The 25,893-nt window shown below is 36.8% G+C and overlaps 2 protein-coding genes across 3 annotated transcripts in view; one reads left to right on the plus strand and one right to left on the minus strand.

The window, feature by feature from the left end:
• Positions 1-11,140: 11,140 nt before the first annotated feature.
• The window catches only part of LOC128030976 (uncharacterized), a 39,128-nt gene continuing 24,375 nt past the window's right edge, over positions 11,141-25,893 (minus strand). The window contains exons 1-7 of one of the 2 annotated variants that reach the window (XM_052619086.1): positions 15,752-16,333; positions 15,447-15,562; positions 15,227-15,352; positions 15,106-15,130; positions 14,970-15,008; positions 14,721-14,829; positions 11,142-11,784 (exon numbers count right to left, since the gene is read on the minus strand). In XM_052619086.1, coding sequence (XP_052475046.1) covers positions 11,757-11,784; positions 14,721-14,829; positions 14,970-15,008; positions 15,106-15,130; positions 15,227-15,352; positions 15,447-15,562; positions 15,752-16,040 — 732 coding nt within the window. In that variant the 5' untranslated portion in view covers positions 16,041-16,333 and the 3' untranslated portion in view covers positions 11,142-11,756. Of the gene's footprint in view, positions 11,785-14,720; positions 14,830-14,969; positions 15,009-15,105; positions 15,131-15,226; positions 15,353-15,446; positions 15,563-15,751; positions 16,334-25,893 lie in introns of those variants that run through there. The other variant, XM_052619087.1, reaches the window with a different exon arrangement.
• Positions 19,285-25,157, plus strand: LOC128030977 (uncharacterized). Its single transcript, XM_052619088.1, has 7 exons — positions 19,285-23,741; positions 23,907-24,028; positions 24,120-24,251; positions 24,371-24,395; positions 24,486-24,578; positions 24,665-24,737; positions 24,926-25,157. Exons 1-7 carry the CDS (start codon positions 23,618-23,620, stop codon positions 24,966-24,968), a joined length of 612 nt encoding a protein of 203 aa, XP_052475048.1. The 5' UTR covers positions 19,285-23,617; the 3' UTR covers positions 24,969-25,157.

The following is a 25,893-nucleotide window of genomic DNA, read 5'->3' on the forward strand; positions in this document are numbered from 1 at the left end:
TTGAACTTACTTTTATTTTACGGATCTTGTTCTCTGCTGTTATATTAGATATACATATTGATTATCGTGAGTATCAGAGGTATGTAGGCTATTAAGCGTTGTCTAATGAAACTATGAAAAGGATGAGTCTGTCTCTTTTGCCCATCTGTTCAATTCAAGTTTATATGTATAGCGCTTTTTACAATACAAATCGTTACGAAGCAACTTTACAGAAAATTACGTTTCTTCAGTATTTAGTAGTAGCTTATAAGTGATGACTGTCAGTTTGTGCGCATATGACAGGATTTTTCAGAAAAATGAATACAAGACATAGTCAGCCAGACGATGAACATTATTAACAGCAATTATTATATGATGCAGTCACACTTGTAGCAATATTTGTTAGTTCTGTTTGTTGATTCAGGTTTAGCATCATCTCTTCTCAGGTGTTCTGGATCCAGACTGGAGCTTGTGTAAATCCTAGTTACCACGGGATGTAAATGGAAGGCTAGGTATAAGGCTAGTTAGGTACGCAGGAGCTATATAGGGCCTTATAGGTAAGTAATGATAATTTGTAACTGATACAGAACTTAATAGGTAGCCAGTGCAAAGACTGTAATATTGGAGGAATATGGTCATATTTTCTTGACCTTGTAAGGACTCTAGCCACTGTATTGTGGTCTACCTGTAGCTTGTTTATTGACGAAGCAGGACAACCACCTAGAAGTGCATTACAATAGTCCAGTCTAGAGGTCATGAATGCATGAACTAGCTTTTCTGCATCAGAAACAAATAACATGTTTCGTAGCTTGGCAATGTTTCTAAGATGGAAGAATGCAGTTTTTGTAACATGGGAAATATGATTTTCAAAAGACAAGTTGCTGTCTAATATAAGAGCCAGATTTCTGTAAGGAAAACCACTAGATTAAACATAAAATAGTAGATTTGAAGGCTCAGCAGAGAAGAAATTCAAGTTAGAATGAACTGCTTCAACAGTGCTAAACTTATACTAAGAAATTAGAAACCTGTACAGGGATTAAATTGCATCATATACCATGCTCATGAAGTGATAGTAAAGTAAGCCTTCTGTCTGAATGACAAACAGCCTGTCTGTTTAGTTTGTCAAACATCCAAGAAACATAAAAAACATGACCCCTGTCCTGTTAATGATGTTGTGCAAGATCAGAAGGTGAGAGTTTATAAAGGTCAGGCTTAAGAAATGACAAAATGCTGACATTTCTGATAGTAAATATTAATAAATGGTTTTATTTCACTTTGTTTCTTATCATAGTAAAGCTTTATACAGTAAACGTAAGTTTTGAAACGGTTATTGTGTGAAAGAAGACATTTTCAACTCGATAAACGTGATAAAACGATTTGGATTATGTTAAATGTGAGATTTATACTAGCACAATTAAACACAAACAACAAATAGAAGTCAGATCTGTCTTTTTAAATAGTTCTGGACAGTGTTAAGATCTCATCAGTTGTAATAACAAGAAAGGTTGACTCTGTTTGCTTTCCTTTGCAAGTAACCAGTCTGCTTGTGCTTGATTGTGTTCTCTTCTGTTCCTCTACCGTTCCATACTCTGTATATGTAGCCATTATGCCAGTTTTAAGGATCCTCCACCCACCATCCGGGGCTCCACGTATTAAACATTATAGATAGCTATATTAGTTAACATGAACTAACATTGAAAAACACTTCCAAATGCATTTATTTACATTAGTTAATGTTCATTTGATAATTTACAAATACATTATTCAAATAAAACATTGCATCTGTTATAATATTAATGGACCTGAGCTAATGTGAACTAACAATGAACAGTTGTATTTTTATTAACAAAAGAATAATACACTACTTTAACAAATGTATAGCTAATTGTTAGTTAATGTATTAACCACAGTTAACTTATATGACTTACTGTAAACTGTAAACTCGTTCAAATGTCCAGACTCTCAAACTTCTCATAGCCTTCAGACATTGTCTGGGATTTAAAAGAGCAGTGACACTTTTTACATTAAGCAATGCAATTTGAAACCACCAAGAAGGCTCGCCCATGTTCATAATAAAGAAATTATTAAGATTGACTGATTATTTATTTCAGCAGAACTAAACGCTGAAACTGTAGGGGGCTCCAAAGTCCCAAAAATACATTGCTTCAAATTAACAAATAGAGCTAATTCTTGGATTTAGACCCTGCTTCGTGACTGTGTCCACGTATAATAATTAATTGTTTGCCTTAGATGCTTTTAATCATGATTTCAGACCACGTTTAAACTAGCCTACGATATATGTCCAGTCAACTTTGTTTGTGAAGATTTTTGTTTAGGCATATTCATGCATACCTACTAAATAAATAAATAAGAAAGACTTTAATTTATTTTCAAAACAGCTAAAACGTTACTTGAAGTGTAACATTTATTGTGTAGTTGCAGAGCCGACTGTCCCTAATAGGTCACCAGGAAAAACCTTTTCCTTGAAACATCTAAATAAGTTTTCATAATTTAGAGGATTATAAAGGGAGGTTTGGTTGTGCCCCTCGCCTCCTCAGTAGAAACTGTGGTCCGGGGGCAACTACATCCGAAACATGAGCGATTAAAAGGGCACCACCTATTAATCTCAAGGAAGGGCACCCCCAAGGACTACCAGTAGATAGAAGTAAATACCTAATGTACTGGATTGAGGTTATATCTCCATGAATTTGAAGTTGTTTGCATACAGTCACTCCACAGACACTCAGACACTTGAATTCCAACATTGGAGAAATGTAAATTATTCAGACTTAGGCCAACCTACAGGGCCATACAAGTGGGCAACCAAACGCTTAGGCATGGCTATTGCCAGGTTTATTTATTTATTTATTATGACTTCTAAAAACCACATGACTCCAGTTCATTAATTAACATTTTGTCAAGTGAAAAGCTGCATGTTTGAAAGAAACATTCTCCATTAAGCAACGGATTAAAGTTAAAAACATCCTAAAGTTGGATTTGTTTCTTACAAACGGGCAGCTTTTTACTTCACAAGATTCTTATTGATGGACTGGATTGGAGTGGTGTGGATTACTTGTGGATTATTGTGATGTTTTTGTCAGCTGTTTGGACTCTGATTTTGACGGCACCCATTCACTGCAGAGGATCCATAGCTGAGCAAGTGATGTAATGATACATTTCTCCAAATCTGTTCTGATGTAGAAACAAACTCATCTACATCTAGGATGGTCTGAGGTTAAGTACATTTAGATCAAATGTTCATTTTTGGGTGAACTATTCCTTTAGTGTTTAAAGGCTTTCTAAGGCCGCTGTGTATCTTAAGATGTTTATCTCTCTCTGTCTCCTATGCTCTCCCAGCTGGATTGTTCCAGTTTGGGCAAAACTCCCCAACTTCCCACTTTCTGGTGTCATACATACCTAACAGGAAGTACACAACCACAGACTTGCCGACTGCTCCCGTGGGCTGCATCTTTCACTTGTCAGGGATTCTACCATCTTGTAATTGGTTGTAAAAAAGAATTCTGTCTACCTCAGGATTCAGGCAAAAAAATATAACATTTTAAAAATAGGATTTGGTTTATGGATCAGACTAGGGCTGGGTATTCACAATGCATTTGCAGACAGTTTATCTTTGCTAATTCAATGCTATTGTTGCAAGAAATCTTTTCTGAACATTTTTTTTAATAAACAATTAGTGCTTAAGTTTGAGGTCAATTTTTGAAAGAAGTAACTTTTGTTTGGCAAAGCCTTCATTTATTTGATAAAAAATTATTAGAATTTAAAAGAACAGTTTTCTATGTTAATATAGTTTAAAATGTCATGTATTCCTGTAATGCAAAGCTGAATTTGTGGCATCATTACACCAGGCTCATCTAGTTGACAATGTGTCCGCTCCGCTGACATTCAGGGCTGTTGAAGTTTAGCCAATTTTGTTTAAATGACGTGTTGACTAGTCAGAAAAGTGCATCACCACAGTCTTCGGGACTACAGGAAAATTCTTCGGGACTACAGGAAAATTCCAGGCAAGTCTGTTTGGTCAGATTGGAGATGAACTCCTTGGCCTCCAGGAACAGGATTAGACACCCCTTTAATCCATTCTATAGCAGCTAAAAAAGCTAAATGTCCAATAATCTCTCTTCAGCATCACAGAGAACAACAAAACAAGTATGAATGTTTTGTGACAGCAGGTCTCTGCTTTGGTCACACGATCTTGTTACTTTAAATTACAGGAAACAAAGATGTCTGTAGAAGTCCTTTAACTTTGTCTTTTTTTTTTTGTTTCAAGGTACTTTCCAAGCTTCCCTCAAAGACACACAAACACACCACCAGTATGAAAAAATAATCACCATGACAAGCCTGTTGTGGAATTTTCCATTAATTATTAAATACTGATAGAATGATCATACTGCAGACGCGGACTAAAGCGAACAGCCGACTGAATAGAATACATCACTTTTCAGATAATCCATGACCCAGCAAACACAATTCAACATGTTCAACCGACAAAATCAAGCAACAAAAATCAACAGATGCCCACAGGGACGCTGATCAGACAAAACCTTAAGAATATGTCAGTCCCTGTTAGTACAATGTGAATTGGCCTTAAATCTCAATGTGCAATATACAAATAATGCAACTCTGAATATGTCTGAATATGTAAATGTAACCTGATACTCAGGCATACTTGGCAGCCATGTTTGACTGTTATCACAGGGTCTATAATCTACTGTATCAAAAATGTAATGTTTGTTTTTGTCATACTTTGACATTGATAGATTATAAGAGAACTGTGTGTGGAAATTAGCCAGCATCAGTTGTCCGTGGCAAACTGGCAGACTGAATAATAATTTTCTTTTTAACTTGATTGACTGTTTTGTAATTGACATATTTTTGCCTGGAAAGAGTGGTATAGGAGAGACTAGGAAGTGCCTCACATAAATCAGCAAAAATATTTAACATACAGTAGTAACTGAGGCTATCTGCGTGTGAAAGCACAAAAAAAAAAAAAAAAACCCATAGCAAACAATGATTTGAGGCTCACATTTAGCCTCCTTTTCCTTTCACTCCCTTGTAACACACAGCCTCACTCTCAAGCTAGTCCTTAAAAAAAAAAAAGGAAACTTAAACTGAATTAGGGAAGTCTACCAAACAAACAAGAAAGACGGAAAAAGAATTAAACTACTGTAGGAATGACAAGTGAACGACTGCATGTGTTAATTTTTATGTCAACACATTTTTTACTGTAACTAAAGAGTCACATTTCCCGAAAATCTGGTAATTGACAGGAAGTGATGTGCTTGTGATTCTGTAGTGTACTGCTCTCTCACGTAGCCGTGGTGGAGTTTGATGACGTGGAAACAAACAGTGGTCTTCAGCGTCATAATTGGTGCAGTCCAAGCTTTGTGAGAGTGTTTTTAACGCAGCGGCTGTGAGAGCGATGGGAAATTTGACATAGTTCTCTCTTCTGACTGCTGTCATCAACTCTCTACTTTTCTATATTTTTGAAAGACGTGAAAAACACGAAAATGAGGAAATAATTTAAAAAAAATTATTTCACTGCTATAGACGTTTACCTGAAAACTTCTGCTTCTAAGAGATCCGGAAATGTGAGAATGATCTATGGTCTCCATGCTGCCGAGCGATCCATGGTGGCTATGAAGAGACATTTTTGGGTAAGCCTGGCAGACAGTAAGGAGATGGAGAAAAACGTTCTCCTCGATGTGCCAATTTTGCCTTCTGATCTTTTCATCACAAAGGTCGAGACTGTGTTAAGGACGTTTTGGGAGGCGAAGGTGCACTTTATGACTTTTAAAACCTTTATACCTCACCAGTCCAGGCCCAAGCCAGTTTGTCCTGAGCTTGGGGCATAATTAGGCCTCCTCTCGTTTTGGAGGGACATCACACTGAGTCCTCATCTCCTAGAGCTTGGTCATCTTCTGCTAGCGATGTTAGGCCTCCTCTCGATACAGAGAGGCCTTCTCTAACCAGAGCTCTGCTAGGACAGCATCTGTGATTTGTAGGCTCTCTATAAACCTCCTTGTGTGTGTGTGTGTGTGTGTGTGTGTGTGTGTGTGTATTGATCAGGTTTATCATTTAGAATGTAAGTAAATCTTTTTATTCTAAGATGTTTATCAGATGTTTATTATTATTATTATTATTATTATTTTGTGTATACCGTGACATGTAAAGTGGGTGTTATTAACTCACGTGCAGTGTGCATATATATTATTAATAAAGAACCTATCTGGGATGTTCTTGGTTATATTTTTATGTTAGGAGGACGTAGTGACACCGTTCAGTGTTGTCAGTTTGGGGATTTTGATACCAAATTTAGCTCAATTTTTTTTAGCGACAAGGAGCTATTTTAGCTATATTTAAATAAAACTAGGGATTTTTTGGAGATATTTTATTTTTTACCTGGTCACATCCTGCCTCTCATGTTTACTCTCAGTCATGCTAATGAGTCTGCACAGTGAACACACACCAGTACAACATGCCTGCCATGACACACACACTTTAATTGATTACATAGGGGCACCAACTACTCAATGCATGAACATTTTATTTTTAACCACGGACACAAAAGTTATATCACAAATCATGCACAGTCATGTCAACCAGATACTGAGAGACAGTGAATCATTGAGTCATGTGTGCTGGGATGCAGTATTTTGCACTTACTTTGTAGTAATAGAGTGAGTTTTTGCTTTTGGAGAATCATAATATCTCTTATATGTTATATTTGAGCAGGACAGGAATGCACTTTGGTGACATATAAAACAAATTCCCAACATTATGTGTCTTTTCCAGCATGTTTGATGTGCTTGCAGATCACAAGCATTTCCTAATTTCACTTAAGAATTTTTGTTACACTTAATCTTTTGTTATATTTTTATACTGTCATCATCTGTAAAGTATATATATATAGCAGCTAACATTTTCAGTGTGAAACAAGCATTAAGCTTACTTGACTACAACAGTTCATGATTCATAATTTAAGCTACTTAGTCAGTACTAACAGTAGCTGGACCCCTGTTCATGCCGGAAAATATTGCAACCTCCTTTCAGAATGAGTTGATTATTTCTTTAAAAATTACATAATATATATATTTTTTTTTTTGAATGCACATGCCAGTGTTCCACGTCCTGCGTGAGAAATGCCAGTCAAACCTCCCACTCACTGAGTCATGCAGCCGACAGTGACCTTTATTTGGTCCTGTCTAAAAACCCAATAAAAATCCACCATTGCTTAAAGTTTCTGAATGCATCCAGTGATTGGCCTATATCAATGCCAAAATAAAGTGGAAAGTCAGTCAAATTATTGAAATTCCAAAGCTAATGTATGAACAAAATGGATGAATCTTGGTTAATGTTAACAAATAAATTAATGGAAAAAAAAATTGCATGTGTACAGTAATATTTTTATTAAAAAAATGAACTTACCAACTGATAGAAAGATCCACGAGCAGAAAGACATGTTAGTGAAGGCATAAATAGTCAAAGTGAACAATTTTTTTTAAAGGTGTACATTTATCTTTACTAATTTCCCTTTCTGTTCTGTTCCTTATTTAATGTTCCTTATTTAAGGAGCAAACGACAGACACAGTGGTTGTGTTATCAGGCCTTGGAGAGGCTTTTATTCATCAGAAAATAAACATAAAATGGGGGAATAAAGTGTCCAAAGGAATGTTCAAAATAAACAGACAATCTGTTTCCTAGTTGTGCTGGGGAATGGTGAAGGAAGGGCAGTATTGAACAGGAGGGTTCTAGGTAAGGGCAGTGTCCGGCGGTCGCACTCGTCCTCTTTGTGGCCTGAGGCTCAAGGGGCAGTGGCTCGTCTTCCCTGGCCCATGACGTATGAGGAGATTAACAACCTGGCTTCCAATGAAATTTCAGAAGGCCTTCCATGTCTTGTAAAGTTACTTTCTTGCTTTTACACTTTCAAACGTAAATGTTGCCTGTTCTTTTGACATGTTTCTAAATGCTGAAATTCAAAATGCCTTACTAACGCTACATTGTTCCTGGCTGACAAACAGATCTAAGTTATGTGTGGGACTGGGACTCATTTTCAGTTTAATTTTATGGGGGAATTTGATCTTGTCGGCATAATATACATTTAAGAGTTACATTAGGAGCTGTGTGAGTATGTTTCTCATAAAATTATCTTCAATTGACCAACAACCTTTTTAACAACCTCCCCAGCTGTGCTATTTAGGAGATAATCAGCCTTTAGTCATTTCAGCAGTAACTGAAACCAGCTTTATGCACTGAGACATGAAATGTAATTATATTTAAATCTGACAATCCTAATTGTTACTGATTTTATTTTAGCTATAGAATTTTTTTGTTGGTGGCTATTAGAAGTTCTGATAATATGGTAACATAGAATTGTGTCTAAAGTCTTTGGCTAGGCTCACAGCTTTCTGCCTCACATATTTAAATGAACATTGTAAATTAAATAATAACTATATATCAAATTTGGTCTTTTAATTGAACTTAACATATCCTAATACATTATGCCATATTAAGTGTTTGTTTTTTTCTACAGGAGGAAAACGCTTAACGAAAGACTTTGCGTATAGTAGTAGGCCTACTAATTTAGTTTTAATCGTTTAATCACCACCACAGCATCTTGTCTCCATTGGCAACATGCACGAACGTGTTGATTGCAAGTGACGTCACAGGTAGCGGAGAGTGCAAGTAGCGATTCCAAATGACATTGCAATTTAGTTTCTTTTTTCTTTTCTTCACCACCTGGCTACTGTTGTAAAATGTTGAAAGATTCAAACAAAAAGTTATCAATAAATAGAAAAATAATAATAATAAAGACTGCAAGTGACGTGGCTAGCGGAAGCACAAGTGTCTGAGAGTGCAAGTCTGACAATGCAAGTCTGAGAGTGCAAGTCTGAGAATGCAAGTCTGAGAGTGCAAGTCTGAGAGTGGAAGTCTGAGAGTGCAAGTCTGAGAGTGCAAGTCTGAGAGTGCAAGTGCAAGTCTGCAGCCAGACCCTTCTCGGTGGTTTGGCTTAAGGCCCATGTTAGAAGTGAGTGATTCAAGTGTTCATGTGTGGGTAATCTTGCTTCTGAGAAGTGTCGGTTAGCCACAAAGTAATAAATCAGAAGACCTCAGCTTACTTCGCTTTGCTGTGCATGTTAACTATTCCTTTTACCTTGTGGCCATTAGCCATAGTTATGAAAAGCCTTTTGATAAACCTTGTTTAACAAATAAATGAATTTGATGGCAGATCTCAGGACACAGGTTTGATCTCTCCTTTGTTTTTGTTTTCATTCTTTGTATGTGGTTCATTGTCTCAGCTGTTTCTAATCTACTGTTCTTGATTCCTCCTCTTTATATTCTATTCCTTCTGCTCTGTTTCCTTGCCAGTGTGTTTTTACAGAATCACACAATGCTTTCTGTAGTTCTCTGTCAGTGTAATTAGTGCAGTAACCATGTTTTGAACACTTGAGGGGAATTAGGGAAGTAGGAAGCATTAGTCATACATTTCACCTTTTTCTGCAGCAAGGGCCCAAGATCCCCCTGGCATGAACTGAATATAGTAGGCCTATCTGCTCTAAAGTTCTTTATGAATACTTTCCACATCAATCAATACATAGAAATACCTCTTTATAATAATAAGTATTAAAAAAAAATTATTTTGTTGTCCTACTACATAACTCAGTTTTCTAAGACTGTGATCTTATTATTTTCAGTGTGAAAAAGAAAGAAAGAACCATTTAGTCCAAAGAACCCTTTTCCACTACAAACAAGCAAAGAAATATATTTTATCCTGTATGAAATATATATAAAATATATGTTTGCTAAATATATGTTGTAAAGAGAGATGATCAATGAAATATCTATTGTATCAATGGTATTTGTTTGTAAGAAAATACCTTTTCAGTCTTGCAGCTTACCCTATCATTTCATAGGCTTTATTCATTATTTATTTTTATTCAAATGTGTTAAATGTTCTCACATCTCAGAGGCAAATATGTTGATTTTTATTCCACTACAGTTTTTCGATTTTTCTCATTTTTCATATCCCACATGTCCAGTGAAAACCATGTATCTCCACATTTGATGAATTAATGTTTCAGATAAACTGCGGGCTGAAGATTTCCTTCCAGGAGCAGGGTTGGAGACCCCTAAATTACCTATTCATTTTAATGAAATATATTTAAATTAATCAAATAAAGAAAGTGTACGAGGTGTACAAGGATATCACATTGTTAACGTGCAAAACCATGAAAAAAACCTCACAAGAAGTGAAAAATGGTTTGTCGGATTTTATTGACAGAAATCTCTCAAACAAGACAAGTAGAAAGCAAAGATACCATCCTGGAATATGTACATATGTACGTCTTACAGCATGGTTGTTTAACAATTTAAAAGCTACAAAAGCTGCATCAGCTAGGGTTAAAAGATGTTTTGCAAAACATATAAGATGCCAGAAACATATTAATCACTGCAATAATAATCCAGAACTCTTAAGTATTTGCTTATTTAAATCCAAATAGTGACCTTTTATTTGGCCAGGCAGGGTATAATATAAATTTATAATAAATATGCTATGATGTTTACAGCTATATCAACTGATTTTACAATTATTTATCATTTATCATATTACTACACATAATATGACATATTTAAAATGCATTCATCATTATATAACCTTTATGATAATCGTTATGATATTCAGTATCAATTATTTAAAAATACTTTCTTTGAAAATAGCATGGCACATAGCAATACAACCAATTAAGTTCTTTCTGGATAAGCCTGTACAAAAGTTTTAACTTGAGTGTTTTTATTTATATACAGTTAGAATAGTTTGATAGGCTTCTTCATAACATCACTTTCTCTTTTAATTAACATTTACATGCTGAGTGAATTGAACTAATGCATAAGATGTGTGTACTCACTTGCACGGGATTTCATTGCATTTTGCTTCCACAGCGACAATGCAAAACTCTGCTCCAGTTGGAGATATTGAACCTCAACAAGTCTGATCAAAGTCAATATCTGAAGGGATGTTTACTCTCTTCCTTATACACATTTATCCACTTTTTCAGGAACTATGTGCCATGCTATGTTTATACAGTATATATATATATATATATATATATATATATATATATATATATATATATATATATATATATATATATATATTTATACATGTACGTTTATGAGTCCTATAAAAAGTCAAATATACCATACTGTGCAAAATCTAGTCCCACTTTATATTAAATTAAATTAATGCATTTAGCAGATGCTTTTATCCAAAGCGACTTACAGTTCATTCAGGCTATCAGTTTTTACCTATCATATATTAAGTTGCCTTAACTACTATGTATTTACATTTAAATAAATAATTTGGTACAATGCACGTATTGTTTACATACATGTTTTTACATGGTACTTATATTAAAAAAAATACCTGCATGTAATTACATCTGTAATTCATTTGTGTTATTACATTTATAATTACACTGTTGACCCATCCCTTACACCTTGACCCACATTTAAACCTACCCAAACCTCCAAACCTGTCCCTAACCTTACCCATATCCCACTTCAATGTCAAGTGTTTAGCAATACAATATGAACATAATAAGTACATTTTACTTATTGTTTTTATTTAAGCACATAGTAGGTAAGACAAACTAGCACTAGAGTCTTAAAGCTGTGATATGCTAAAAGCTATTAAAACAGTAAAATTATAGATAAGTGCAACAATAAGTGGCAATGGCAATAGCATAATGGTTAAATTTTGGTTAAGATCCAGATCTATAACCTCTTGACCTGTGGAAAACAAAAGGGACCAATGAGTAACTATGACAACAAACAAGGTGGAGGTGTGGTCAGTGAATTGCTATGACAACTAACAGGGGTAACCAGAGAGACAAAGGAGGCCACACAGAAAACAGTGGCAAAGCACACACAAGCTGCAACCCAATTCAAAGGCTGCATCCTTCGAAGGCCACGAACGTTGGATAGAGATGGGACCCAACGGGTTCGGTCGGGTTCAGGCTTAATTTATGTCATCTTACACGGGCTTCGGGCCGGGCTCGCGTTCCGATTTGCGAGGTAATCTAGCGATCATGTGTTTCGATTAGCGTGAGAAAGATGCGAAAATGAATGCTACGGATGTGAAACGGAGGCTTGCCTCTGGCGATTACGTGTTGGTTGCACTAGTGACTAAAGAAAAGTCTGAGGTGTGGAAAAGTTTTGACCGTGTTTATAATGAGAATAATGAGCCAGTGGGTTATATTGCTGGACACACCATCAGTGACCGCAGGACCGCACTGAAGACATCTAAAGTGCAATCATTTTCCTCCACAAATACATGTAGACCTAGACTAATCTTGATGAGTAAAGGTTTTAAAAATTATAAAAAAATAATAGTCTTAAATGCATAATGTAGACAGAATATATAGGCTAATGTTGTCATTATAGTGGCAAAGCAAATCCTGTGGAGCCAAATAGGCTACCCATCTTAATTTTGAGTTTATCTTCATTTAATTTGTTAAGAAAGACTCATTTTTATTGGTGTGTTGGCCTTTTTATAGGCTAAATGAGCCTGTGCCTATTTAAAGTGCTGAGATGTTACGATGTTACAGAGGACTTATTTTATTGATTTTTTCCAACTTCCAAGTGGCCTATAGTCTACGTTAGTCATGAATAAATTGTTAAAACATCTATAAATGACTCATTCTTGACAAAAGGCAAAAGAGCTGTGTGCCTGCACACATTTGAATAATGTCTGGCTGTAAACGGGTTCGGGCCTTTAAAAAGGGCCTAACTTTTAAGGCCCGATTACAGCTCTAGAAGACTGTTCTTGTCCCCTAGCAACTGTGACAGCTGCCGTTGCTCAGCAAAAATAACGTTTGTACGGGACTGTTTTAAGTTATATTCAACTGCCTAAAAACAAAACAAGATTAAAAACCTGTGTACATGTTCACCAAAGTTTATACACATTTTTCTTTATTTTTACATTTGTAATATTACTAGCTGGGCCACATTAACAATAGGGATAGGCGGGTCTGAAGCCCCGGGGCCTGTGATTTGCTGTGGAGTAGATTGACTGGCCATCGGTGGCACCAATCGCCAAAGCCCCACCACACCCCCAACTTATTAGTGCTATTATTTAGTGGAGCTTTTCTGTAATTCCATGCATTACCATTACAAACTGAAACATCATGTTTTTGTATTTGGTTTACCAATGCATTTATTCTATATTTGAGTTTTGCACCACCCGTGCACGTAGGCCTATCTATCAGCTGATCACTGCGCCTGATGTCCACATTCACCTACACTCTTAACTTCGTTCTGGTGTAATCTGGAAATGGACACACAAAGGACAATCTTCGAAAAGTAAAAAAGCTATAAAAAATTTTTAAAAAATGTGAGAGAGGAGCTCAAAAAGGAAAAATATTTCAAAGACAAAACAGGGGAAAACCCCAGCTATTAAGCTGTTTTACTAAAGCTGATGCTGAAGTGCAAGTTGTCGAACAACAAGTGGACTGGGCAGATGGAGCAGATAATTTTGGAGACGCTTATCAGTTCGATTTGGTGAACTGTTTCAAGAAGATCCGGTTACATCAAATGATTAATTCGCGGACCGGATATCACTAAACTGCAGTGTTTTGAAATCTCACAACAGATCTGGAAGAGAAGACAATGCTGAATAAAGTCGTAGTTTTTGCTATTTTTGGACCAAAATGTATTTTCGATGCTTAAAAAAATTCTATCTGACCCTCTGATGTCACATGGACTACTTTGATGATGTTTTTCTTACCTTTCTGGACATGGACAGTAGACATCCTACACATAGTTTCAATGGAGGAACAGAGAGCTCTCGGACTAAATCTAAAATATCTTAAACTGTGTTCCGAAGATAAACGGAGGTCTCACGGGTTTGGAATGACATGAGGGTGCGTTATTGATGACATAATTTAGATTTTTGGGTGAACTAACCCTTTAAGCAGAAGGGCAGAATTAATTTTGGTAAATGGCCAGTTCATACAGCGCCTGACTAAATTTGAGTTCTTTTTCGCATTTATACACTGAAGACTATTCAGTTTATTTGTACGTTGGGATGAGTAGGTCGATTTCTTATGTATCTTTGTCCTGTTGTAATTTGTGACTTTACGTGTCTTCAATAAGCTTGTTTTTACTAATGCTAGTATGAAGTTTTGTGATACTGAAATTAATAACAAGAATTATTCAAATTTCAGTGCATCAAAAATTGTGATATGATAAAAATCCCATTTAAACTATATATCATTATTGTGATGGGAGCCCTGCAGTAAGTCATAGCCCTGGGGCCCAGTGAGGTCTTAAAGCGACCCTGATTATTACATAATTACATTATCTGAGTAAGAAGAAAATAATTCTTACATTTCAAAGTGTAATCCATAATTTTTCCTCAAATTAATCCTTTTGTCACAGGCGCACAATGATTTCTGGGGCATGCAAGGCCACAAGGGATCTTTATGTTGTATCCTCTGCAATTATAGGTCAAATTTAAGAAGCCTTCGAATTGGGACAGCATTTGTCGCGCCACATGTAATTGGCATTCGAATGCACTCTTTGAAGGACACCTCCTTTGAATTGGGTAACATGTAACAACTATGATAATGTACACATCTATAAAGGCTGAATGGCCTTCAGAAGTTTCAAGTTAGACAGAATGACAACATTAATTGTAAATATTAAAAGCAGTTAAATTAACTCACTTGTTTCGATGATGAAACCAAACAGCAATCAATCCAACAACCATTCCGATCCCAATGACAGTCCCAATTAAAGCAGTACCCCATCCAGGTAAACCAGCTGAAATATAGTCTATATGTAAATAGAAAACAGATGGAACTTGAATTTAAGTATTAAAATTGATATAATACAAAGCCAACACATAGTCAATAACAATAAACATTTAAACTAACTTGACTGCTACACTTTACTTCATTTTTGGTACACTTTACCATTATGGTTGCCATCTTGTGTTCTCTCAAGGCCTGTAACTTCAGACAAACACACACAAATGCATAATATGTACACTGAATTAGAAAAAATAATTTCAAGGTGCATGTATATGATGTGAGACTTTTTAATATTTACCTGTGTAATTGATAGTACAGTGAAACTGTAACGGGAAAAAAAAAATGTTAAAACCTCAGGTTTGCTTGATGCATTTAGTACTGATTGGCTTGTATGAAATATACACATTAGTTGTTAATACCTGAATGTCGTCACAGTGAAGTTGCCACTGCAGGTCCTCGCAGGCGCTTACTGTCACATTCTGGGACGTCATAGCCACAACAGGTCTTAACTTTTTCCCATCTGAATGAGCAACACATGTTCCATTCTAGGCAAAGAACCAAAGAAGTCATTTCAAATTCATTTTACTTTTCTTATATTATATTGGAACAATTTTGTTCTTAACAACCAAACGTGCCTACCACCAGATGCCACGAATATTCGCAGTCTCCGGTTGGGATGTTCAAGGGCACGGGGTAAGTGAATCCCTCAGTCGTGCGCAGACTCTCACATGAGGTCTCCTGCTCTGCAGGACATTCTGATAAACACAAGATACCATTTAATAACAACATATTTCGAGAGTAGATAGGTCGAAATGTTAGGTAGAAATTGGATTCGTTTCGTTTTCAGCAGTGATAATTTAGATACGTTACGGGAGTTCACCACGCTTATTGGTAATTAAGTTTTATAATGCTATGTTTTTTTTTTCGATACAGCTAACTCTTACCTTCATTTTTTCCAGAAACCTGACTATATCCCGTTAATGTAATTATCGCGAACATAAAAACGGAGAACGGCGTTGGTTTCATGGCTGTGCTGCTCCTAACCATTCCTGCAGCCAAATGCGGAAATGATGAGGCGCTGTCAGGCTGAGACAATGGCGCTATAAATTCAGACAGGACGTGATATTTTATTGGGCAGAGCTTAAATGAGGCTACAGCGTGCGGAATGAAATTCATACACGAGGAGCTTTTGCATAGAGAGTGACGTGAAAAGTTAACAGGCAGTGCAAACATAAACTACAGATACAATTGATTGAATTTCTTCCAACAGATTTGATTTGTGAATGCTATGGAGCCATTTATTAAGCCTTCAGTATAAGGTGCAGTTCAGTTTAAAGAAAATGATTCCTCAGTTTACTGAATGTATAATTTTCTTAATCCCTGTTAGTGCTTTTATTGTGAGTTATCTGTGTGTATATCATTTTTATATAATACACATATACCTAGTATTTAAAAGTTTAAAATGAATAGTTCCAAATGTCCACTGGCATTAATATCACCAAAAAACTGTGCAGTGGAAACTTCATGGAATGGGTTTCCTTGGCAAAGCAGCTGCATGCAAGCCTCACATCATCAAGTACAATGCCAAGTGTCGGATGTAGTGCGATCCAGCACATTAAAGATCTAGCAGTATATTTCACTGTACAAATAAGACACTTTTTTTACCTTTTGTGCACCAAACCCATCTTAAGTGTTTGCTGCTAAAAAGCTATTTTTTTTATTTATTTTTTTCCAACTGACCATTGAACCCAGTCCCATTTAAAGTTCCAGTCATGTCTAGCAAATAAATATGCTGGAGTTTTTGGATGAGAACCTGCACAGGGCCCTGTCCTCAATCTCATCAAGCACCTTTGGGATAAACTAGAATGTAGATTGTGAGCCAGGCCTTCTCGTCCAATATCAATGCCTGAGCTCACAAATACTCTACTGAAAGTATGGGCAAAAATTCCCACAGAAACATTCCAAAATCCTGTGGAAAGCTTTCCCTAATGAGTGGAAGTTGTTATAGCAGCAATGGGGGACCAGCTCCATATTAATGTATTTAGAATGCAATGCCAATACAATCCCTGTCGGTCTAAAGGTCAGGTGTTCCAATCCTTTTATCCATATAGCATATACAAGGCCGCCAGTAATACTCAGATTTGATCATTTCATAATAAATTAGCAAAGTCAGTTACAACTGTTTTTTCATGCCAACTTTGTCTGTAAACCCAAAGGAATCTGTCTTGACATTAAATACAGTGAAAGTGTTATCACAATAGTAAGAGTTACAGTAATAGTAATTGTAATAGAATGTTTGTGAATTCAGCCTGAAATCATTAATGTGTGTATGAGACACATAGCTGAGTACAGGAAGACACAACGAAGAACAAAGAGGGAATCCACGATCCAACACAGCAAGGGAACAGAACACAGGGAAGAACCACAACGATCTGACAACATGAGACACCAGTTACTGCACTTAAATAGACATATACAATGGGACGCAGGTGGTGCTGTAATAGACTCCAAAGGGAATTTGGGAATTTAGAATGCTCTAAGGGAATTTCACAAAGCATCTTTGTGCAAAAATTAGCTCCTAAATCTGTGAAACATTAGGAGTAGTGAAGAGGACTCCTAAGCCACTAAGGCCAAATCTGAACTATCCTAAAATGGCTGTTGCTATAGCAATCTACCTCGGAATATACACATTTTAGAAACACTTTTTCTAATTGGTTTGGTTTGGTTTGGAGGTTAGCCCAACTCCAAATGTTTGATTAATATATGTTCTCGCCTCCAGTTTGGTTTTCTTTTGTTTGCATGTCTTGCCATGATTTTTCTGCTAATTAAAAGGCTGTTTATATGCACATTACCAAATTTGTATTAGTTGCTTAGTCGCAGGAGAAAAAAAAAATTCCACATGAAGTTGTGAAATCACTGCCCATGATGGACAAATCCTTAACCACTGGTCTATAGTACATTGGGCAGGGCATCCATATGCTAACATTCATCGACCTCAAGTATGGTTTATCATCTGAGATATGTATGTAGTAACTTTACATGGCAGCTCAATCTAATGTTAGTCTAGAAAAAAAGTGTGCATGTTGTGCGGAGTGTGGAAGCTGAACAGTGTGCTTGGGCTCCTGTGTGACAGATGGAGGCACCGCTACAATCATTTTCTCATAAAATATTTGTCATTTTTAATCATACAGATAAGAGTAGGCTAATGCATCTTTTGTATTTCATAAAAGCTTCATAAAATCCATCACTTACCCGTATCTAGCACACTTTCATGAGATTGGGTTGTCTATACTATAGCCTTTGATTTATATTGATGTGTACGTTATATTTACAATGTAAAACAATTGCAAAGTTGTGAAGCTGAGAAGACGAGCAGCACCGTGAGAGTTGTACTGGCTGTGACTCATCATGTGATCTCATAGATAGCTCTGCTCACAAATATTAACATTGTGGCTCTGTCAACATGAAATACCAGTGTCAATCAGCTAATCATATCTGAATAGTGAATTTGATCTCAACTGCAAAATTTGAACTCAAGATGAGGAACCAAAGAGCAACATCATGTAAAAATTTACTCTGCTGATGACCTTTTAGTGACACACCTCACATACAAGAACAATCATGCAAACACGTCTATTGATGTGGGCATGTTTTTTTGAATTCGCTAAGGAAGCTATTAGCGATTAAAAAAGTTGACTTTTCTCTTCAATTTCACACTTTAATGTAAACTGAGAATATAAGGCATTTTTAACTTATGAATGTTGATACCAATTTTCCTGATGTGAATGGATGCACATCTCTGCGTTTAATCTTCTGTATCTGTATTTAGTACAGTACATAGTGATATCAAGTGGCTAATGAGAAAGGACCAGAGATCTAATAAAGGCACTAAGTGAAATATCATCGTATTGTAGGTGATATCATTTACGGCTTCAGGATGATAAGTTTGAGATAACAGCACGTGACATTCCAGCTGCTGACGTCTTCAGACGCTTTTCTACAAGTATACGTCTCTGCAGGAAAGTAATGGGAGTTATGAGATCAAGGTGTTTTTACACTATGATACCTGATTAGTTGATGTAATAGTGACGTTAGGTTTAGGGGTGAGGTTGGGGAGACTTAGGTCTCTGCAGAGCAAAAGTGGGCGTTTATCACCATGTGGGTGGTTTAAAACTGCTGGGTGTTTCTGAATCATGCAATCTAAATGATCCCCCTTACCCAACCCCACCCCTAAACCTAACGTCACTATTACATCAACCAATCAGGTATCATGGTGTAAAAACACCTTGATCTTGTAACTCCCATTACTTTCTTGCAGAGACCTATACTTGGAGGTTGGGTAAGGGGGATCATTTAGATTGCATGATTCAGAAACACCCAGCAGTTTCAAAACACCCACATGGTGATAAACGCCCCCTTTTGCTCTGCAGAGACCTATAAACAGATTCGCTGCTGATAGCACGTGCAGCGGTCGTTGAAGTTGTGTGGAAATGTTGATGCACATTGGAGGACTTTCAAACAGCAGTTTGAGTTGTATGTGGTTGCTATTGGACAAAAAGCGGCTGTGGATGAAAGAAAAATCGCCCTGTTACTTACCATTGCTGGAGCAGATGCTGTGGAAGTCTATAACACCTTTAATTTTGATGAAGAGGCAGACAAGAAGAAACTGGATAAGGTACTGGAAAAATTTGATGCTCATTGTTTATCAAGGAAGAACGAGACATATGAACGATATGTGTTCAGAACACGTGTGCAGCATGAAGGAGAGGCTTTTGATTACTTTCTGACTGATCTCAAGATAAAAGCAAAGACTTGTAACTTTAATGAATTGAGAGATTCAATGATTCGTGATCAGATTGTTTTTGGTATTTATGAGAAGAAACTGAGAGAAAGATTGTTACGAGAATCAGAACTCACCTTGGATTATGCTGTTAAATTGTGTCAGTCCAGTGAAGTAGCGAGACAGCAAGTGAAGCAGTTTGATGGAACTAATACAGCCGCTATGTCATTTCCCAGTGTAGAAGTTGATGCTATTTCATTCAGAGACAAGAGAAGAGGTAACACAAGAAGTTTTAGAGATGATGATAATGAAACATTCTCATGCAAGCGCTGTGGGATCAAACATAAATTCAGACAGTGCCCAGCTTTCGGAAAAAGATGTTCTAAGTGTAATGGCCCCAACCACTTTGCAAAAATGTGTTTTTCAAAAGATATGAAGAGGGAAAATAAAGTGCATTTAGTGGAGGAGGCAGATGACAGTGATTTGAGCGACTCATTTTATGTGAACATGGTTTCTGAAGAGAAAGTAAATCTGGATGCTGAAACGTGTGTATCAAGTGATGATTCAGTCAAGTCTTCGATGTGGATTGTTCCTCTTGTAGTTAATGGGACCGTAGTACCCTTTAAATTAGACACGGGTGCAAAAGTGAATTTAATTAATGTCAGAGATGTAAAAGTACTGAAGGAAAAACCTCTAATTAAAAAACGTACAGTTCCCCTCAAAGCCTATAATGGACAACCAATTGAAACGCGAGGAATATGCAGACTAAACATACAAGTAAAAGGAAAGATGAAGAGTTTGATGTTTGTTGTAGTTCCCAATGGTCATGAATCTCTTTTAGGAGATAGAGCATGTGAAGACCTTCATTTGGTTAAAAGAGTGTATCAAGTCAACAGGGAAACCGTAGTCTTACAGCCTGTCTGTGACAATATAACTGACATTGTCAAACAATTTCCAGATGTTTTTGAAGGTCAAGGCACACTGCCATTTACCTATAAAATACAACTGAAAGATGATGCTTCTCCAGTCATTCATGCTCCCCGGCGGGTCCCTGCACCTCTGCGTGAGGCCTTGAAAAAGGAATTGGATCGCATGACCCAATCAGGAATCATACAACGGATTGAACAACCTACAGACTGGGTAAATTCTATAACTTGTGTGAAGAAGCCTAATGGTGACTTAAGAGTGTGCTTAGATCCTAAAAACCTCAATGATAGCATCAAACGAGAACATTACCAGATACCCACTCGTGAAGAGATCATTAGTGACATGTCAGGAGCTAAGTTTTTTAGCAAATTAGATGCATCTCAAGGATTCTGGCAGATCCGATTGGATTCTGAGAGTAGCCAGTATTGTACATTTAATACTCCCTTTGGGAGATATTGTTTTCTTCGACTTCCTTTTGGAATAAAATCAGCTCCTGAGATTTTTCATCGAGCCATGGAAACCCTTATTGAAGGTCTAGAGGGTGTTCGAGTATATATTGATGATATTGTGGTGTGGGGGTCCACCATTCAACAACATAATCAGCGCTTAGTAAAAGTGATGGAAAGAGTTCGAGCACATGATTTAAAGCTCAATCAGAAAAAGTGTCAATTTGGAGTCACAGAGATTACATTCTTAGGGGACAAGCTGTCTGCAAAAGGTGTGGAGCCACATCCAGCAAAAGTGCAAGCTCTCCTTGATATGCCTCCACCTACGGATAAGAAGGGAATTCTGCGTGCTTTGGGAATGGTGAACTTCCTGGGCAAATTTCTGCCAAATTTGTCAGCTAAAACTACCCATATGAGAAAGTTGTTACAAAATGATCAGGAGTTTGTCTGGACTTCAGTACATGATCAAGAATGGAAGCAGTTAAAGGAGACTCTTACTACTGAACCTGTCCTTGTTTTTTTTGCTCACACACGACCAACTAAGATCTCTACAGACGCCTCTCAGGATGGATTGGGGGCGGTGCTTCTTCAGGCCTTTGAGGATTCCTGGAGACCTGTGGCCTATGCTTCTCGATCTATGACAGAGACTGAAAGACGATATTCACAAATAGAGAAGGAGACTTTGGGTTTAGTATTTGGCTGTGAAAAATTTCATGGATATGTCTATGGATTACCTACTTTTACAGTAGAGACGGATCATAAGCCATTAATCTCCATCATTCAAAAGAACTTAAATGATATGTCACCTCGAATTCAACGCATGATTATGAAATTACAAAGATATGATCTGAATCTAGTCTATACACCTGGAAAGTATCTTATTGTGGCTGATGCACTGTCTCGAGCACCAGTAGCTTCGGAGATCAGCAAAATGGACGAAGTTGAGAGACATGTGAGTATGGTGTATTCAGCGTTACCAGTTTCAGATGAGATGTTAAAGCTGATCGCAGAGGAAACTGCAAAGGACGCTGAATTGCAGAGGGTTATTGCATACCTTCAACATGGATGGATCAAAGGCAAGTGTCCACAGTACTTTCCTTTAAGGGCAGAACTGAGTGTGGTTGAGGGCATGTTGTTGAGAATGAACAGAATTGTCATCCCAGTATCAATGCGCCACGACATGCTTCGTAGAATTCATGAGGGACATCTTGGTATCGAAAAATGCAAGAGAAGAGCTAGACAAGCTGTTTTCTGGCCTGGAATTAATGTGCACATTGAGAAATACATCAATCAATGTGACATCTATCTAAGTCATCATTATAAACTGGCCAAAGAACCTATGATGATAGCTGCTCATCCTACTGAACCGTGGCAAAAAGTAGGAACTGATCTTTTCCAGTTGAATGGTAAGGATTATCTGGTGGTTATCGATTATTATTCCAATTATCCTGAAGTTGAACAGCTCCATCACACAACATCAAATGACATGATTCAACGCATGAAAAGCATCTTTGCAAGGCATGGAATTCCTCATATTGTGCAAAGTGACAATGGTCCTCAGTACACTAGTTTTGAATTCAAACTGTTTGCGGAACAGTACGGTTTTAAACATACTACTTCAAGCCCACTTTATCCAAAGGCAAATGGTAAAGCAGAAAAAGGGGTACAAATTGTAAAAAGACTTATGAAAAAAGCCGCAGCAAGCAGGTCTGATATCAATCTGTCTCTTCTGAGTTACCGTTCTTCTCCACTCAGTTGTGGATTATCTCCTGGGGAGTTATTGATGAACCGAAAACTGCGTGATACACTGCCAAAAGTATCCCTGAAAACAGAAAACAACAGTCTATTGTTGAAAGAGATGCAACATCTTAAAGAGAAACAGAAAGAATATTATGACAAGGGAGCTCGACATCTGAAACCTCTTTCTGAACAAGATACTGTTAGAATTGCGGAGCCTAATGGATGGAAAAGGAAAGCTACAATCCTAAAAGAGGTAAATCCGAGATCATATCTGGTTCAAACAGAAGATGGCCAGAAATTGCGGAGAAATCGACAGAGCTTGATTAAGACTGCAGAGAAATGTCCTCCTGTTGATGAGTCAAACCTGTTTGCAGAACTGCAGTCTTGTGAAATGCCCTCTGTTGATCTGCAACATCATGAAATGCTATCTCCAGGTACGTTTAATTCTGCAGAAGAAATTCGGGAACTCGAGTTATCTGTACCAAAGACTGACATGCCTCTTTTACGGAGAACTAATCGAGTTCGAAAAGCTCCTGTTCGAATGGACTTATGAAATGAACTGATTGTACTTTTTTTACAGTTGGGCTGATGTGAATTATTAGTAATTGTGAATTTAATGTGTTAAAAAAAAAAAAAAAAAAAAAAAAAGGAAAAGAGATGTAATGAGTATCTATTGTGATGAGTACTGATTTATGCCTGTAGGTGGCAGTAATGTATTGTATAAAATGAAGTGCATTCCCTAGAGGAAGTGTTGGTAATGGAGACATGCTTTGTGTGCCACATGGAATAAAGACGCCAGTACCATCTTTTCTTTATATCTTTATTTGTTGTCTCTGAACAATACACCCCCCCTCCCCCAGCCCACTGAACGTTTTCGTGTCCTATTTAAACTACATCAGTTCCTAGCCCACACCAGTATGAGTGGCAAGGCTAGAGCAGCCTGCGCGTTCGTGACAGCAGCAGTGATCCATCTGATGGCCGGTTTAAAGATAATACTGTTAGCATTTGTTTTTATTCTTGCGAGCTCAGCGGCATCTAACGGTAAGATTTGTCCCACTGTAACAAACGTGAATTTCTTCATAAAAGCTAAAGCGTGGTTGAACTCCGTACATTGGTCATTACTAGTCTGAACACCGATAATGAATCATAAAAAAATATTAAACATGTCGTGTAGTTAAATGGGGTTTTGTATTTCTCATCCATCAGAATGCCCAGCAAATCAGGAAACATCGTGCGACAGCCTGCGCGCGCCCCATCATGGATACACCTACACGGTACCAGCGGACATACCATGCTCTGAAGATTGCGAACACGGGTGGTACTATCAGGTGGGAACGTTTGCTTTCTGGATTTAATTGGTGAAGATATCATTTGAGCACAATTGTTTTATAACTCCTCGGATTGCTGTTCTTTGTATAGAATGGTACGTTTATTATCGACTCAACTCCGAATGCCGATGGAAAGAGGTTACCAGTGGTAGTGGATGTAACGCCCCAGAAGCTGTCATTGAGTGTCTGCGAGAACCTGAAATGGGAACTTATATGTGCCAAGGTAGTAGCAATGAATGTGTCTGTTTCATTTACAAACAAAGAAGTCTGTCTGTGTGGCTCTAAAAGGTATGTCAATCAGGGCAGACGAGGTTCTAACATTTTTTCCCTCTTCTGTTACAGTGTAACTGCAGTATCAATTATCAAGGTAAGCAATTTTAATCTTCTCACCATACATACTCTAGAAACTAATACTTTTGTGAATTTTAAGTATGCTTTTGTGTGTATTTGTCTAAAGTTACAAGATCCATAAAACATCCAGGAGCACGTGACACCTTGACAAGAAATAATACATCAGTGGATGAACAAGATGGCAACCGCAAAGGCAACGGTAAAGGTTTAGCCTTTAAAAGTCTTATGCCTTTTCACCTTAAAATCTTTAATTTTCCTTTATCTTTTTACATGTATATTCATCAGATTTTCCTGACTGGGCTATTGCTTTACTCGCAATTGCTGGTGGAAGTATCGTCATTTTATTCATTGGAATAAGGTGAGTGCTTTTTACAAAGTTGGGTTTAATAAGTTAGGATGATATTTTCCTTCTGTCCTGTTAGAAAAATAAAGACCATTACATTTAATTAATGTAACTGGTGGAATTACTTATTTTTTCATTTGTGTCTTGTTCATACAAATGCTTTTACTTTCACTGAAAGACCTTTGACATTTTTTTTTTCACAGGGCAAAACGCTTCTGTAACAAAAAACAAAATGCTGTGATATAGTGGCAATGCTTTGATTTTGTGCCTTCGAAGAAATCACCTCAGGTTGTTGCAGAGGGACTGTGCCTCCAATACCATTTATATAAGCATCTTTGGATGACCAAAATAATCACTATTGTACTTTATTTCCAATTGTTTTTTGTTTGTTTTTTGTATGATTTTTCACATATAAAACATTCTGTTGTTTTAGTAGCTTCTTGTATTGCAGAGCTTTTTGTGCTTCTTTTAAACCAAATATAACCTTAACTCTGTTTTGTGTTACATCACATGCAGGACTATGGAGGGTACTAACACTATATTGAAAAAAAGATAGCATTATCTAAAAAACTTTTTGAAGCTTTGGATTATATATATAGGCCTACTAACATGTAACCCCCGCATGCACAGTTTTCAGTAAACGTATTAGTAAATTAGTTTCCTATTCAGATGGTGATGATACTAAATTTCATGGAGATGAAAGTGGCATTTGTGAGAAAATTGAAATCCTTCAAATTTTCATCACATGTTGCATTACATCTCCAGAGTGTGTATTTTTCAATATATATATATATATTTTTTTTAATCAAAGTACAATTTCAGGATTGAATTTTGCCAATGTAATCATAAATCTCAAGTTCTAGTTATTATCAAGCACTCGTTATACATATGTCAATGGGGCATGTATGTATTTTAAAAAGAAATATGTTACTATTTTCATAACTTTTTATAAAGCTCATGAAATTTTATACATAAATGTAGCTCCAAATTTACTTTGGATATTGTTAACACTGTCAACACCTTCACTGCCTAAAATTACATTCACACTGACATCATTTAAATAGCTGATGATTGTCTCTTTTTTCTTGTAGGTGATTGTAATTTTCTGTAATTATCCTATAGCATAACATTGGTAGCCAGCGCATCGCTTTACTGTTCAATTGCATAAAGT

Source organism: Carassius gibelio, chromosome A16 (assembly GCF_023724105.1).
Source record: "Carassius gibelio isolate Cgi1373 ecotype wild population from Czech Republic chromosome A16, carGib1.2-hapl.c, whole genome shotgun sequence".
NCBI classification, from domain to species: domain Eukaryota; kingdom Metazoa; phylum Chordata; class Actinopteri; order Cypriniformes; family Cyprinidae; genus Carassius; species Carassius gibelio.